Here is a 16,465-nt window from a genome sequence, read left to right on the forward strand (position 1 = left end):
GTAACACCAGCTCCCTGTGATCGCACAACTGCTCTCAGGACTGGGCCAGAATGAGCCAGTCGTCGAGATAGTTGAGGATCCTGACGCCCACTTCCCGTAGCGGGGCAAGGGCGCCTTCTACGACCTTCGTGAAGACATGGGGAGACAGGGAGAGCCCGAAGGGGAAGACCTTGTACTGCCATGCCCGACCCTCGAACGCAAACCGTAGGAACTGACTGTGTAGCGAAAAGGATCGAAACATGAAAGTAAGCATCCTTCAGGTCGATCGCTGCAAACCAATCCTGGGGCTGGATGCACCTGATCATGCGCCTGTGCGTCAACATCTTGAACGGGAGCCAGTGCAGGCCCCGGTTCAAGACTCGCAAATCCAGGATTGGTCGAAGACCACCGCCTTTCTTGGGTACGATGAAGTAAGGGCTGTAAAACCCGTGCCTCATCTCGGCTGGAGGGACCGGCTCGATTGCATCCTTTGCCAGGAGGACAGCAATCTCCTCGCGCAAGACAGGGGCGTTCCGAGCTACCACTGAGGTCTCGAGAACGCCGCTGTACTTGGGAGGTCGCCTGGCGAACTGAATCGCGTAGCAGAGTCGAATTGGGCGCGCGAGCCACCGAGAAGGGCTGGGTAGCACAAGCCACGCTTCCAGACGCCATGAAAGGGGCTCCAACGGCACAATCGACGTACCTGCGGTGGTGCAGCGCAGAGGAGTAGGGCTGGATGGTATAGAAGGCAGCGCGTTCTGAAGCATCCTTGCCGAACTCCCTGGGTCCCAAAGGGGATTGGCTAGAGGTGCATGGGGAGGCACTGCGTCCCCGAACCGCACTTTCTTGGCCGCTGGCAAGATGGGTCGCGGGCGAGAGTGAGGAGGCAGCGCGTTGCACACTGTCAACCCGCGAACCTGATAACCCGGAGGAAAAGGAAATTGCTCTTTCTGTGAAATTGTGGGTACCGCTGACTTTCGTCACTCATAGAGTGAAGTCAGTCGCCGTGCGCAGCTCCTGCATCAACCCCGGGTCGGAACTACCCTCGTGCATTTGTTTGAGTGCCTTGGCTTGGTGAACCTGCAGGATAGCCATGGCATGCAGGGCAGAGGCTGCCTGGCCCGCAGCACTATAAGCCTTGGCCGCAAGAGCAGCCGTCAGCTTACAGGCTTTGGAAGGGAGACGCGGACGATTCCTCCAAGTGGCGGTGTTTCGCGGGAACAAGTGCACCGCGACCGCTCTCTCCACCTGGGGAATGCCCGCGTACCCCCTGGCAGCCCCGCCATTTAGGGTAGTGAGGACGGAGGAGACAGACGAGCGGCTTCTGGCTGTGAAAGGGGCCATCCATGATTTCGTCAGCTCCTCATGCACATCCGGGAAGAAAGGCACTGGAGTAGAACGCGGTTGTGAGCCGCGCTCCGCTCCGAGAAACCAATCATCCAGCCGCGAGGGCTCGGGACTGGGCGGTCTGTTGACCTCCAGCCCGATGCTCACGGCTGCCCAGGCAAGCATGGCCGTCAACTCTGGGTCCGGTGCAGCAGTGGCGACCACACCCGAGGGGAGTAGCCCCGCTGTACCTTCATCCTCAGAGGATGTAAACCCGTCCCCCGATGCTGCGATCGACATCCTATCCTCGGGAGGCGCACCGAATGAAATACTGGGCGTCCCGTGGGACGAACCAGTGAAATCACGCGGGAGCCGGACGGGACATTCGCTGCGTGTGGAGTGAGAGAGGTCCGTGGGGACGTACCCGGCGGAGAGGCTCTTACTGTAACCCTCAGATCTCCCAGAGCGCCAGCTGGCGGTCCTCTGCTCGAGTCAGAGAGACTGGGGTGGGTGGCGGCAGAGGGTGCCAATCCTTTCAGAAAGGAAAGGCGAGATCGCAGTGATGTCATGCTCATACGCCCACAACATCACGTCATTCCAGAGTCATCCACGAATGCAGCTTCAGTATGCTGGAGACCCAGACACTGAAGACAACGATCGTGTCCGTCATCCGCGGACAGGAAACGACCGTAACCAAGAGGACACGGACGAAACGGCATCTTGAAAAAGACGCGATCATCCGTGATTTGCTCTTTTAGATTTGCTCTTTCAGTTGAAGTGCCCAGGGGAATCGCTGGTGAAAGGGACTCCGCTGTCTGCACCGTAAAGCCAAACAGAACAAAACAAAGATGAGGCTTTGTGGAGAGCAGCACAGTCTTCATCCACTTGGCTCCGAAGCAAAAATCTGATGAGTGGATGCACCTGTTGCCCTTTTATACCCGTATGTACGGGGAGTGGCTCAGGTATGCAAAATCCACTAGCCAATTTTCATTGGCGTTTTCTCGCAAGTCAGAGATGTTTGGGGCTTCCAAGTAAATCCCCTATGTCGTCACGACATAACTCGTAGTGACCGACAGATAGGGAACACCGGGGAGTAACGAGTAGACCAGACCACATTACACTGATCAGACAGGACTATAAATACACAGGTAAATCATAGATAATGAGACGAACACGGCTGGACAACAATTAAGTGATTACATCAGACAAGGCCAGGAAACAAACCAAATATGGACACATGAGGCAGGAACACATGACACACACGACAGAGGACTGACAACAAGGATGTAGATTATATGGAGATCTTTCTTTCCCTAATTTTAGACTGTATGCTCAAGCCTTTCCCCTCCGCCCTTTAGCAGTTTGGTTTGATCCTGACACTTCTGTGTCTTGGAGAGCAATTGAGGAATCTATTGTTTATCCGTATAAATTGATGCATCTTGTTTTTTCGGGAGTTCCGCTTAGGCAGTGTAAATCTCAGTTTGGTCCCACTGTAACCCATCTCCTCTCCACATGGAGGGATGTTGAAAGACATTTACAACTAGCTACAAAATGGCATAGGCATTCGCCTATTTTCCACAATAATAACCTTTTGTCAGGCAGAACTCCATTTCATTGTCCGCAATGGACTCATAGTAAAGTAAACACTCTGGGAGATATCTATGATGATAGTGGTTTAAAATCCTTCCAGAATCTTAAAACTCAATATAATCTGCCAGGCACCTCCTTTTTTAAGTATTTGCGCATTAGATCGGCCCTACAGGCATATGGGGTGCCTTGGAACTCTCAACTGCCTGTTCAACCTTTGCGCAAACTAATCCTTCCTTCTGAGGAATCTCCCTCCTCTGCTTCAGTCATCTATCTCTTTCTTCTTGAGCATTCATACAAACCTTTATCTATTACTACTGTTAGGGCTAAGGATCTTAATGAGGATGTGCATATTTTACTTTCCTATCAGGTATGGGGTAAATTGTCTTCTAAAAACCCTAATCACCAAATTATTAATTGGAAATTGCTGCATAAGGTTTACTTGACTCGAATGAAACATTTTTATATGAATCTGTCGTCTTTTCCTAAGTGTAATCTCTGTTCCCAAGGAGTTTTAGGCACCTTTTTGCATTTTTTTTTGGGTGTGCCCCTCTCTCTCACCTTTTTGGACTATCATATTTGTTGGGTAATAAGATATGTTTGACTCCACACGATTTTGTCATGAATGACCTTTGCGACTTCACCTTGTCCGTCCAACAAAGATCTTTACTGTTAGCTGCTCTCACAGCAGCAAAAAAATTGCTAATCAACCGTTGGAATCCTCCTCACACAATGGACAGACAAACCTGGACGGTGTATTTGTTGGACATTATCTCAATGGAACTCTCTACTTCTCGTATACATGGATCTAACGTGAAAACTGTTAATTCATAGCATTCAGCTTTTAATGTTGTCCTCTTTTCTAAAAATCTTTGTAAAAATCTTTGTTAATATTAATATTAATTAATATATTATTATTATTATTATTTTTTTTTTTTAAGTCTACCAGGGAGTGAGATGGGTTGGGGTGGGTTCTAAATTTGTACAGATGCTTTTTGCTTTGTACTACTGTTCCACAGAATAAAATTCAATAAACAGTTGTTAACAACAACAAAAAAAGACTGGTTTTGTGGTCCAGGGTCACATATGTATTCATTCATGCTTAACTAATGCACAGATAATCACAAGTTAATGTACAGTATAACTCATGAAGAAACAAACTATTTATTAATAATTAATACATCAACAACTAATGAACATTCTGTATGATTCACAGATTAAGTAATAAATAAATTATCATTAGTTAAATGTGTCATCATAATGTATTAGTTCCATAATAACATATTATATTAACTAATGATGCAAACTCATATGTTAAATACCACAGTGGTCAAAGCTATGCACTCTAAATTCCAGTTGTCTGCTTTAATTAATCATAAGATGATGATTTGCAAAGGTATCAATATGTAATGACTTTTCCTGTTGAGGCACAGAATTATTAACTAATTGTTAGGTAATATGTCATTGTGGTTATGGATTTGGCATTAGTTAGTTAGTCATGTGCCTCAACATGTAAAGTCATAACATGATGATATATTTGCCAGTCATTAGCTAATGATTAATTGAAAAGATGAAATGCATGGCGTCGTCCCTTTGTGGTAATCAACACATGGATTTACACTATTAGTTGATATAATATGTCATTAGGGAATTAATACATTATGACACATTTAACTAATAGCAATTTATTGATTACTTAATCTATGAATAATATAGAATGTTCATTTGTTGCTGATGCAGTAATTATTAATACATGGTTTAGTACATCATGAGTTGTGAACAGTGAATCAACCTGTAAATGGAAATCACAATAAAAAGGGAACGTTGGTAAAAGTCATTCACTGTAAAAAAAAATAGTTTTAAAAAGTTGTTTCAACTTAAAATAATTTGTTACCCCCGCTGACTTATAATTTTTAGTTTAGACAACTTGAAATTTTAAGTTACTCAATGTTAATTTAAGGGACAACTGGAATATTTTAGTCGACTAAACATTTTAAGTCAGCGGGGGTAACAAATTATTGTAAGTTGAAACAAAGTTTTTTTTTTTTTTACAGTGTTTAATAAACTGACCCGGTGACACTTGGCCCACAGTGAACCTCTGTAGAATGTGTGACTGAAGTGTCTCGGGCCATGACACCTCTATACTAATTACTGAAACCTCATCTTCGGTGTTCCTGTCATACTTTAATATTCGAAGAAGTTAAAAACAAGAAGTTCAGGGGTACAAGAGCATTTGGTCCTCACTGAACTTGAACCTGTTCTTCATTGCAACAACATTGGTGTGTTTGTCACAACAATAAACTGAAAGCTGAAACTAAAAGAACCGTCACATTCAGAGAGAGACTGCGCTGTTGTTCCCTACAGGTAAGTACAGAAGCTCAAATATCTCGTCTTTGTGATATTAAAGTTCACTGTTGGGAGGACTTTGCAGTTTTTATCTTACAGTGTCATAACAGTAAGCATACAGACCAAAAAATACTAAATATCATGTAAAATATTTATAACACTGACATTTTTATGGAAAGTTCGTGACACGAGGTACTGGTATAATTGTGCTAATGTGTCATGGATCTGTTGCAGACTTCACTCATTTAATCTCGAAGCTTCTGTCAAAGTAAATTTTATTAAAATAATTAATAAATAATGCAATGCTATCAAGTCTATAGAGATTAATAGAAGTGTTAGTTTTGTGTCTTTTATACACTAGTTTTGGTTAATATTTCGAATTAAATATTTAAAAAATATATTTTATATATCTTATCTGAGTTTTAGTCAATTTGTTTGTTGTTTTTATAAAAAAAAAATTAGCTTTATTTTTGTATATTTCTTGTAGTTAATTTAGTACTTCGACTTGAAGTAAACAAAAATGAGAAACGTTGCTGAATTAAAAAAAGTAATTTTTTTATTTCTTTAAATATTTTCTTTCTTTTTTTTCAAGTAAGGCTATTATTTTGTTTTTAGTTTTAGTTAATAACCTAGATTAGCAATTATGGGGGCCAGTTATTCTGATTTATATTTGTTTGATTATGAATATATAGGCTATATTATGAATTATGAATAAAATAAATCATAAATTAATTATTATCTGAATGTCGTCATATTATTACATAAATAACTATTACTAATATTAATATTAAATAAATGTGTCTTGAGTTCTGTTGTCAAATAAACATGTTTCTTCTGTTTCGAAGTCTGTATCCTCCAACCAAACTAATCAAACACAAATACAAAAGAAATCTTCAGAACAAATAGAGATATTCAACAAAGAATGAAAAACATACCAAGCCTGATCTATTCAATATGATTTCACAGTATGCATCTTATTTGAATATATGAACTTTTTAATTATCATTAATGGAGAAACACACTATAATTGAAAGTTTCAGGGTTTATGATCACTGCAAAAATCTGAAATCTTTTAAATTTGATAATTAGACAAAATATAGTGCTGTGGTTGTTTGTGTTGATAGTGGTATTGTGGGATACTTACACAGATATATAAAGTCACATGCAAACCTGTTTTCTTTGGTTCCTAACATCTAGTGAGAGCAGATGACACTGAAGGTTGAAGGAGATCCAGGCTATGGCAGTGTATCTGCTGGAGGTCGATTCACCAAGCTGGACAGCTCAGAGACCGTACCTCTCCTTATCCCAGACATTCAGCAGCAGCGGCACGTCTGGAAGCCCCTGAGCAGAAAAGAGCTGGAGAAGTGCACGGGAGGACCAGAATGGAAGAAGTTGCGTTCTCGCCTGGTGCTTTGCTTCTGGATTGGTTGGCTGATAATGCTGGGTACTGCGATCGCAATAATCATTCGGAGCCCGCGGATGGAGTCTCCTTCACTGCACTGGTGGCAAAGGGATGTGTTTTACTGCCTGCAGCCTGCACTCTTCATGGATGCAGACAGTGACGAGGTCAGCCGTATCAGCAGTGAGTTCATTAAACCATCATTTACAGCAGCAACAATATTATTGTAGTATGATTTAATCTACTGCTGTCAAAACAAAACGTTCAAACCTTTTATCCATCCATCCTGGAGCCTAAAATGACTCCTGCGTGTCAAAGTCTAAGGCATTGTTGAGTTTATGAGCAGTTTCCAGAAAGCACAGCACAGGACATTTAACACAATGATTATAATAAGTAAAGATCATGTTCTATGAAGATATTCAGTAAATGACCTACCGTAAATGTATTAAAACTACAGTTTATATTAGCACTATGTATTGCTAAGGACTTCGTTTGGACAGCTTTAAAGACTATTTTCTCAATATTTAGATTTTTTTGCACCCTCATATTTCAGATATTCAAATAGTTGTATCTCGAACAAATATTGTCCTATCCTAACAAACTTATTTATTCAGCTTTCAGAAGATTAAAAAAATTTACCCTAATGACTGTTTTTGTGGTCCGTGGTCATTTATTTATATATATATATATATATATAGAGAGAGAGAGAGAGAGAGAGAGAGTATTATAATTAATTATTTAGTACTACTGATATTCCAATCAATATTTAAAAAACTAAGTTTTATTTAAAATGTATTTTTTACAAATTTATATAAATTATATCAATAGTAGGACACGCATATGGTAACATGAAATTCCAGTTGTGAAGCCCAACGTGAAGGTGTTTGACTCTCATCCAGGGGTGTCTGAGCGGTTGCCGTATCTGAAGTCACTAGGGGTCGGGGCAGTGATCCTGGAGGGGTTGTTCCACCATGACATGTCCCCTCCTAACCTGACAGAGATCAACCAAAGTCTGGGCACGCTTCCACAATTCACACAGCTTATCACAGAAAGCCGCAAAGCAGGTATGTATACATTCATTATTAAAAAAAATGCACTTGTTTTTATTTTAGTAGTTTTACTGGCATTCACTCTTTCATATTTTATCTGCATGTAGGTGGATCAGGATTTTGCTAACTTTGCCATTCACTAGATGGTGCTGTTTAGTCATATTGCACCAGTCTTCTCCAATCTCGCTGTACACTGATCTCAAAGTAACTGGATGCTTAAGCCATGTCTGAAAATCATTGCATTAAAATAACAAAGACATCAAAGTGGCATGTGCAAATTTTTATAGCCAATATTAACTAATTAATTTGAAGCAACTGGCCTCAAGGTAATTTATAGTGGATATATGAAGGCAGTTCACCTCAAGTTCTCCTCATGTGTAAGTGTGGAGGTTTCACATTCACAAAGTTTGCACATGCCTTTTCTTTTTCCTTTTATATCTTTTGTGAAATGTTTTTTTTCTTGAAATGTGTGCTTGGCTTTCAATTGTGTTATGCAAACACTTTTTGGGCTACTCTAAATCCCTTTGTGCTTGTTAATGTTAAAAATATTAAATATTTTTAACATTACCCCATGATTTACTCACACTTAAGCCACCCTAGGTGTAAATTACTTTATTCATTCAGATGAATACAGTCAGAATTAAAAAAAAAAAAAGTCCTGGCTCTTCTCTGCCACACTTTATAATGTGAATGGGGTTTAAGATATTGAAGTCCAATAAAGTGCATCCATCCATCATAAAAATTACTCCACATGGCTCAGGGGGTCTAGAAAGGCTTTCTGAAGCGAAGTGGCGATGGAGCAGATGACGTAGGTGTAGTGTAAGCTCCGGTGAGAATATGAAGTCTTGTGAGAACCAAGTTTTGTTTACAGCAAAGGAAAACCAGTCTCCTTTCGGCTTATATCGAAATACTCTGCATTTTTCTTTACAAATTCTTTCTTTGTACTTCTAATTCGGTGGTTTGTTTTGCTCTCTCTTCTGCACTTCCGTCATTGCGTTCGCCTACGTCTACGTCATCTGCTGGAACACCACTCTCTCGTGAACATGCATACGACGGTTAACGGAAGCTAGAGATCACGATTTCTAAAGTTTTAAATATGGATATTATTCTGACACAGATGCAGTGCTTTGCTTCAGAAGGCCTTTATTAACCCCCCGGAGCCATGTGCAGCACTTTTTATGATGGATGGACGCACTTTAATGGATTTCAAAATATCAACACCTAAAATTTGGAAGAGCCAGAACATTTTGGAATATAACTCCAATTATATTCATATGAAAGAAGAAAGTCATACCATCATTTCTTCTAAGATGGCTTGGGGGGAGTAAATCATGGGGTAATTTTCATTTTTGGGAACTATCCCTTTAAGCAATGTTAGGCTATGTTGGTTGTAATAAAGCAGTATTAACTGATCCAGTGGATTTGTATATGGTTCAGGTGTGAGAGTGATGCTGGATCTTTGTGAGCTGGATCTGTTTGAGCAGGAGTCGGGTAATGGCACTGATGTTTGGTCCAGTCCATCAGAGTACATTCAAGTAAGGAATATTTCATATTTACTGGATATATACTGTATAATGCAAGATGTCAGCAAGGGTGTGTATTATTTTTTCAACGTATATAAAATTCACTTTATCAAGCTAAAGTAAACACTAGAAGCAGTAAAACGATTTTAATTCCTTTTCACACAAATTACAATTACTGGGTCAGATTATCAATTAATAAAGACTTCTTTGTAAGGTTACTTGCACAATACTGTCACACAACGGTGTGTATAAAAGACAGGAAGTGCTGTGCAAAACAGAGTAATGAAACTTCGGATGATCACATCCAAAACAGAAACACAAAGTTCGGGAGAAAAACTAGCTCCCAGTGCCCACACCAACTAGACGGATTGCTGGGAGGAAATAGACCGAAAGGGGTTCAGTCTCGCGCTCCAAATCTGGACACGCTATCCAGTGGCTTAATTAATACTCACCTGAGGATCCTGGACACAGTACAAAAATAGAAGAGAGGAGATCTCTACACAAGAAGAAATACCGACACAGAGAGAAGGCATAGACTGGAATAAATAGGAAAAGGGAAATGAGTAACAGGTGCGGGGCTAATGGAGCGCACAGCGCCGCGAGTAAGAGCTGATTGCCCCTCCACGTGCAGCAGCGGATGACAGGACAAAATCAAACCACCACATGTAGCTGACATAACAGCAGGAATGAGTCGAAGAGAGGTGCCGACCATGACACAATACAATGAATCTTTTGACCTCAAAACACTTACTCAGGGATGTGCACAGACATTTTGAGGGGCAGGGGCTCAAGTGGAAAAAAGGGCACTTATTTATTTGTAAAAATTTCTAAACAAAACGTAAAATATATTAGGGGTGTGCGATATTGACAAAAATATATCTCAGTATTTTCTGGGATTTTATCGATTACGATAATTATTAGATGATATTTTGCTGAGTGTGTTATTGTGCTGATATCTTAAGGACTACCGTGGAAAGCTGACTCCTAGTTTTTGATATTCTGCATATTCTGTGTGGTGATCAGTTCACAGCAGTTCACTGATTTTTTACCTTTTATGGGCATTTTTACCTTTATAAAGCCGTTTTTTTCTAAAAGTGTGCATCATCTTTTCAGTCAAATTCTTAAATTGAATCAGTCAGTAATATAAGTCATTTGAGCTGTTATGAAACAAGCTCAAAGACTTGTAGAAGCAAGCTAAAAACAGCATAGTTGCTTCAGTGTTCTTATCTCACGCTTGCCTTTTTTAACACTGTTTGTTAAGTTTAGAGTATGGGTTTAATGTAGGTGGTACGCTATTTTTAAATGTGATGAATAAAGATATGTTATTGTGGCAACTTGTCACTAGATAAACGAAAGATTCATGCGATCAGGATTTTTGTTTTATGTCAATATTTCTACCAACCTTTTGTTTATTATTGTTCATGTGGTATTATTTTCCTCTCCAGTATTCATTAAGGTATTGGCTAGAGCATGGTGTATCAGGGTTTGGGATCTGTGACACAGACGCAGCCTTCTCTGCAAAGGTAAAACTGAAAACACACTGACGTCTTGTTTTGTGGAAAATGTGTGTGGGTTTTACTTGGAGACATGATATGGTGAGCTCATGCCCAGTATCTGCTTAAAAATGTATGTGTATTTATAATTCACAGACCCTAATGGAGTGGAATGTGCTGATGCAAGAGTTTAATTCACAAGATGATGAAAGGTATCATGTTTTTCAGCTGAACTCAGCCTGGCATTGAAGAAAAAATCATTCCCTGTATGATAAAATCAAGTCTTGATGAAAAATGGAAGTACAACCCGAATTCCAGGAATGTTGGGACGTTTTTAAAGTTTGAATAAAATGAAAACTAAAAGACTTTCAAATCACATGAGCCAATATTTTATTCACAATAGAACATAGAGAACATAACAAATGTTTAAATGGAGAATTGTTACACTTTTATCCACTAAATGAGCTCATTTCAAATTTGATGCCTGCTACAGGTCTCAATAAAGTTGGCACAGGGGCAACAAAGGGCTGAAAATGCATGACATTTTGAAAAGATTCAGCTGTGAGAAGATCTAGCAACTAATTAAGTTAATTGACATCAGGTTTGTAGCATGATTAGCTATAAAAGGGATGTCTTAGAGAGGCAGAATCTCTCAGAAGTAAAGATGGGCAGATGCTCTCCAATCTGTGAAAGAGTGCGTAAAAAGATTGTGGAATACTTTTAAAACAACGTTCCTCAACGTCAAATTGCAAAGGCTTTGCAAATCTCATAATCTACACTGAATAATATCATCAACAGATTCAGAGAAACTGGAGAAATCTCCGTGCATAGGGGACAAGGCCGAAGACCTTTGTTGGATGCCTGTGGTCTTCAGGCCCTCAGACGACACTGCATCACTCATCGGCTTGATTCTGTCATTGACATTACTAAATGGGCCCAGGAATACTTCCAGAAACCACTGACGGTAAACACAATCCACTGTGCCATCTGCAGATGACACCTAAAGCTCTATCATGCAAAAAGGAAGCCATATGTGAACATGGTCCAGAAGCGCCGTCGTGTCCTGTGGGCCAAGGCTCATTTAAAATGGACTGTTTCAAAGTGGAAAAGTGTTCTATGGTCAGATGAGTCCAAATTTGACATTCTTGTTGGAAATCACGGACGCCGTCTCCTCCGAGCTAAAGAGGAGAGAGACCTTCCAGCATGTTATCAGCGTTCAGTTCAAAAGCCAGCATCTCTGACAGTATAGGGGTGTATAAGTGCATAGAGTATGGGCACCTTGCATGTTTTGGAAGGCACTATGAATGCTGAAAGGTATATAAAGGTTTTAGAGCAACATATGCTCCCCTCCAGACGACGTGTATTTCAGCAGGACAATGCAAAACCACATACTGCAGCTATTACAACAGCATGGCTTTGTAGTAGAAGAGTCGGGGTGCTAAATTGGCCTGCCTGCAGTCCAGATCTTCCACTTATAGAGAACATTTGGCACATCATAAAACGAAAAATGTAAAAAGATGACCACCAACTCTTCAGCAGCTGGAAACTTATATCAGGCAAGAATGGGACCAAATTCCAACTCATAACCTCGATGCCCAGACGTCTTCAAACTGTTTTGAAAAGAGATGCTACACCATGGTAAACATGCCCCCATCCCAACTATTTTGAGACCTGTAGCAGGCAACAATTTTGAAAAGAGCTCATTTTGTGCATAAAATCGTGAAATTTCTCAGTTTAAACATTTCTTATTTTATCTATGTTGTACTGTGAAGAAAATATTGGCTCATGGGATTTGAAATGCTACTTTTTTTTTTTTTTTATACAAACTTACAATGATTTTTTTTTTTTTTACTTCTAGTTTTTTTTTCCAGAACATTTCCGGAATTCGGGTTGTAAAATAAATTATAAATATAATTTTATATATTGAGTTTAACTCCATATTAATTTTGAGCCCATGCACTGAACTTGACAACTGTCTATTAATTATTACTGTATAAACTTGCTTAAGTCTTGGCGGCATAAATGAGGTCTTGTTATCTTGTTGTAGAATACTGATGGTGAGGCAAACAGGTAACACTCTTCCAGAACTCAATGTGTCCAGCATTGCTCATAATGGTTCACTGGTGGAGCTGGTTATAAAGTCACTGATCCCACCATCACATGATCCATTGTCTCCTGCTGAGGTGGCTGAGGCCATGGAGGCCAGTCTGCAGATGCCACAAGGACACTGGCCGAGCTGGACCGTGAGTGGACATTTCACTGAACTGAATCTAAAGGTTTATCGACAGCAAAATCCCCAAAGGATTTTATGAAATCATCAAATTAAAGCCATTATTCTAGCCATTAGACTGCTAAGCTAACATTCAAGCATTATAGCCTCTAGTCAGCAAGCCTGCTAAGCTAGTATGTTCAGTGAATGTTACGTTGTATGGTGTTTGAGGGAGATTGAATTCTACAGGGTACTGAATCTTGCACAGTGATACTTCTAATGATTCCAGAAACCTAAGCTGGTTTGCTGGTCCTACCTAGATTGTTGTCCAAAAGCATTGTTCGTCAACTATGAACACACATTCTGTCGTTATCAACATAGTTCAATGATTTGGTGTTTCCCGATACCATAATTGCAACAAAATTGGCAAACGGCATCGCAAAATTTTGTGGTTGGAACTACAGCTCTCAACTTTTGGATAGAAGCATAGACTTTTGTTAGTACAACATGTGGCCTTGCTCCAAAACCATGATTAAGGTTTCATTTTTGTGACGCATCAAACTGGAACACCTTTATTTACAGTACATAAGACCAAGGTAAATAATAGCATTAGTAGTATGTGTTAACTGCAGAAAATGAACAACATGTGGAATGTAGTTTGATTTATTGTTTAAGGAACCATGAGAGAAATTTTAATGATACAGTGTATATATATAGCTTTTTACATGACAGTTTTACATTTTGATGACTTCATGCTCTTAATCAGTAATTCATTGAACAAAACACATTGTGGTCCGCACAAACCATGTGTATCTTGCTGTGTTTAAAGCAGTGTGGGATCAATTTTCTTAAGAAACGTTTCTGAGAATGCTTTGTATGCAGTGTCACATGTGTTTGTACCATTCACAGATGGGCGGAGGAGTACCATGGGAGTTGCAGAGAGCGATTCTAGTCCTGATTATGACTTTACCTGGGACACCCATCTTCAGATATGGAGATGAGGTCAATCCAGTTCAGGTGAGATGAGAAAACCATCTTCAATGTACAATTGCTATAGTGACATCTTGAAATAACGCTCTTTAAAATACAAGATCTTTATTGGCATCTCTGGTTCAATGAAGTCGTGAAGGGGAAGTCGTGGCCTAATGGTTAGAGAGTCGGACTCGTAATCCAAAGGTTGCGGGTTCGAGTCTCGGGCCGGCAGGGATTGTAGATGGGGGGAGTGAACGTTCAGCGCTCTCTCCACCCTCAATACCACGACTGAGGTGCCCTTGAGCAAGGCACCGAACCCCCAACTGCTCCCCGGGCGCCGCAGCATAAATGGCTGCCCACTGCTCCGGGTGTGTGTTCACAGTGTGTGTGTGTTCACTGCTGTGTTTGTGCACGTTGGATGGGTTAAATGCAGAGCACGAATTCCGAGTATGGGTCACCATACTTGGCAGTATGTCACTTCATGAAGAACCTTTAACAACCATGGAAACTTTCTACTGGACAAAACGTTCTTTATAGTGGAAAAGAAGTTCATGTTCTTCACATTGAGGAAAATGGTTCTTTTAAGAACTGTTCACTGAAAGGTTCTTTGAGGAACCAAAAACAGTTCTTTATGGCATCACTTTGGAGCCTTTATTTTTAAGAGTTTAGGCCTTTTTTATTTTTTTTTAATCTGGTTGTGTGAATCTGAATGTTCATGTTTTTTTGTGGTATGATATTTCCATTCTCAGGATCTGGATCAGCTGAATCAACCTCTAGCCCTCTTCCATTCTCTGAGTCAGTTACGTGCCCGTGAAGAGGCTCTACACTTTGGCAGATTCACCTTCCTTTCCTTCAATGCCAGCATGTCATCCTCTGGCCTCAATTCTACAGCCACACCTCCTTTAGCTTTCCTGCGCTCATGGGGCTGCATTCACTTCCTGATCCTGTTTAATTTGGGTTCTGAACCTCACACTTTGGATCCAGACTGGGCTCCCAGCCTACCTGAAGGTGGGGTGTTTGTAATCAGCACAGGTCTTGACCGATTCGGCCCCGTGTCTCTAAGGTCAATAAAAATGCAGCCTCACGAGGCCATTGTCATAAAACTGTTTGAATCTGGCAACTCTTAAGACAAGGTTTGTGTTCGCTTATTAATACACTAATGATGTTTAGTTTTGGTTAGTTGTAACTAAGAGAAAGTATTTATTACAAGTAAATTAAAACGTGTCTGTTTACACTAAGTACAAATAGCCCACCTTGTTGGCAGAGGCTATTTACACTAACTCAGCCCATCAACATGTGGTAGGGTTAGACAACATTGCAAAAGCCTATTAAATAGCTGTTCCAGTGGTATAGATACAGCATGTAGAAGAAATGTACTCTCTTAACCTAATCGACTCGAGTTCAAATCCCCCTTTTGCCATACCCGTTCTTCTCCCTTTTCACGTCACATATCAGATCCGAAAAGCAATTATTTTCAATAAAAAGTGGAAAATAACATGCCTCATGTGTATTTATCGGTTAAGGTTAGGTGTAGGGAGGGCTTTATTGTCTCAAAGCAGTATCCATTTAATATTTCTAATAAAAATTATGATTTACACAATACGTTATTGCAGATATGTGCTATAATTTGCACTAAGTAGACTAGTATAAACAGCATGTAACAACTATTATTGCAGTGGAAATACTTCTATTTTTGCATAATGTAAACAGAATCTATCGCTATTTGCACTTATTGTAAAAAGTATATACTGTAGTTAAAATACTGCTATTTTCAATTAGTGTCAAAGGAATCCATTGTTATTTGCACTTGCTGCTGCCAAATTAAAGTGAATAAATATTGGAAGTGGGACTGGAGTGCACTTTGTTTCTTCGCAAATCTAATAAAGAGAAACTAATACTTTTTTTTTTTTTCAACTATGGACACTTTCACAGTTTGTCCGGGGGTGGATTCTTATTAAAACAGATTTAAATTGTTTACAAGAGGGTTATATTACAATGGGAAACTTCTTACCCTCATGAGTTGAAAAAATACAAAGTTTTATGGTCACATTTGATCAGTTGCCAAATATAAGTTTTAATTTAATTAAAAATATATATACAGTGCCCTCCAAAAGTATTGGAACAGTAAAGACAAAATTGCTCTGTTGGCTGTGGAGTCAAAACATTTACAAATATGATTAAAAGATGAATATGAGACAAAACTACAGAATGTCACATTTTATTTTATTGGGTGATTCAACACATGTTTTACCAGCTAAGAAGTTCAGCACTTTTAGAGTTTCATCCCTCTATCTGATGTGAACATAAGTATTATTGGAACAGTTGCCTCACAGGACTTTCTAAGTGATCAGCTGTGTCTTGTTGCATTAATTCTTCAGATATTAAAAGCAGGGAATGTGTCGTATCAGTTATATCCATTACTTCTGTATTCTGAATCTTGCATTCGATGACAACACACACAAACCAGTATGAAGACGAGGGAGCTGACTTTGAGAGAAAAGTAAGCAATTTGGATGCTTAAAGAAAAGAGGAAGTCAGCTAGAGCTCTAGCAAAAACAAAGGGCATGGAGAATTCAAGAGTT

At 39.9% G+C, this 16,465-nt stretch overlaps 1 protein-coding gene across 1 annotated transcript; it reads left to right on the forward strand.

Annotated features, from left to right (window-relative positions):
• Positions 1–6,444: 6,444 nt before the first annotated feature.
• Positions 6,445–15,010, forward strand: LOC306854120 (amino acid transporter heavy chain SLC3A2; the record flags this gene model as incomplete). The annotated part of the gene is made up of 8 exons (XM_079391952.1): positions 6,445–6,820; positions 7,537–7,701; positions 9,124–9,221; positions 10,655–10,732; positions 10,859–10,914; positions 12,750–12,945; positions 13,821–13,928; positions 14,633–15,010. 8 exons carry the CDS (start codon positions 6,445–6,447, stop codon positions 15,008–15,010), a joined length of 1,455 nt encoding a protein of 484 aa, XP_079248078.1.
• Positions 15,011–16,465: the final 1,455 nt, after the last annotated feature.

The sequence above is a fragment of the Barbus barbus genome (genome assembly GCF_936440315.1).
Source record: "Barbus barbus genome assembly, chromosome: 34".
In the NCBI taxonomy this organism is placed as follows: domain Eukaryota; kingdom Metazoa; phylum Chordata; class Actinopteri; order Cypriniformes; family Cyprinidae; genus Barbus; species Barbus barbus.